The 1394-nt window shown below is 57.5% G+C and overlaps 1 protein-coding gene across 1 annotated transcript in view; it reads left to right on the forward strand.

Moving 5' to 3' along the window:
- VOLCADRAFT_105453 (uncharacterized protein) overlaps positions 1–994 on the forward strand; it is a gene marked incomplete at its 5' end in the record, with an annotated part of 5599 nt that extends 4605 nt beyond the window's left edge. Inside the window, one exon of the mRNA XM_002952270.1 lies at positions 492–994. Coding sequence (XP_002952316.1) covers positions 492–601 — 110 coding nt within the window. The 3' untranslated portion in view covers positions 602–994. The remainder of the gene's footprint in view (positions 1–491) is intronic.
- Positions 995–1394: the final 400 nt, after the last annotated feature.

Consider the following 1394-nt stretch of genomic DNA (forward strand, 5'->3'; position numbering starts at 1 on the left):
ACACTCCATGCGCATCGGGGGAAACAGCGCGGCAGCAGCCAGAGGGGTATCTGAAGAAGCCCGCAAGGCCCACGGTCGCTGGAAGACGGACGCAATGGTGCAGCTATATACCCGGCTGGAAGACGATGCCGCACTGGAAACCACGCGCAACCTGGGCCTCGCCTGAGTCAGAGGGCCCCTCCTGCTATCTTTTCTGTCTGCAGTAGTGTAAGGCCCTTGGCAGCCCCGGTTTCGCCTCGCCCTGTCCTATCCGGCACCCCGAACGCAACCGTACAGCAAGCCATGAAGGCTATAGGACATAATTGTAGCTTAGATGCGGCAGGAGCAAAGCGAGTATAGCCTCTAAGCTAGGTTATGTACGGCAGCCGTATGGCTTGCTGAGAATTCGAATTTACTATTTCAGCTGACAGCTCCAAAGTTCCGGCATTCTGCCTACACTATTGGAGCTTATTATTATTGTTGCTCTCACTTCCCCCCCCCCCCGCCCTCAGTGTCCCTCGTTTATAAGCGGCAGGCTCGGCCCAGTTGGAGACCGGTGATTAGGCAGTCCCCTCGGAGCGCCAGACGCACAGCTGTACAGCGATTACCGCACGGCAAATAAGTGCCTATAGAGTATCGTTGCGCGCTAGGAATGTCGCCTGGCCAGCCCTGCTGGCCAGGGTGTGGTTCGTGCGTCGCTGACGCTTCAGGTTTGCCCTCGGGGCGGGTGACCAGTGGACGCAGTCATTAATGCTGCGTTTAGTTGTCTAGTGCCGTGCGTCAGTTTCTTTCGGCCGTGCCGGTGTGGCCGCGCTGGACAGCGCTGCGTGCGCTCAGACCGCGCCGTGTGGCGCTAGACCGCGCTTCGGCGCACACGCGCCCTGGCGCTCCGAGAGCAGCAATTAGTACTCTGCAGTAGTGTAAGGCCCTTGGCAGCCCCGGTTTCGCCTCGCCCTGTCCTATCCGGCACCCCGAACGCAACCGTACAGCAAGCCATGAAGGCTATAGGACATAACTTACATTCATGAAGTCAGGTCCCCAAACTTGCGCTCCTTAGAAAAAACACCTGTACAACTAGTGTATTAAAGAGAGACATACATAGCTTGGGAATGGTAATTTCCTTATCTCGACACAGAGTGCTGAGCCCGAACGTGGCCCGCCTCCCTGCTGCGAGTAGTTGCTTTGCACATGCTGAAAACTGCGCTCCTGGGCCATAGTGCAACCCGGCACCTCGGCTACCCGGTACTCAGCTTCCATTAGCCGCTTCCGCTCACGTGTAGTGCCCCCGAAAATGAGGACTTCACACTTGGCGGCTTTGCGGCCATTCCCGTCGCTTTGCAGTAGGCTTCGAGGAGCCCCAGAAGGCATTCAGCTCTATAGTGCCCAGTCGCCACCAGTGACACATCATCAACGAA

The sequence above is a fragment of the Volvox carteri genome (assembly GCF_000143455.1).
Source record: "Volvox carteri f. nagariensis unplaced genomic scaffold VOLCAscaffold_29, whole genome shotgun sequence".
Classification (NCBI taxonomy): Eukaryota; Viridiplantae; Chlorophyta; class Chlorophyceae; order Chlamydomonadales; family Volvocaceae; genus Volvox; species Volvox carteri.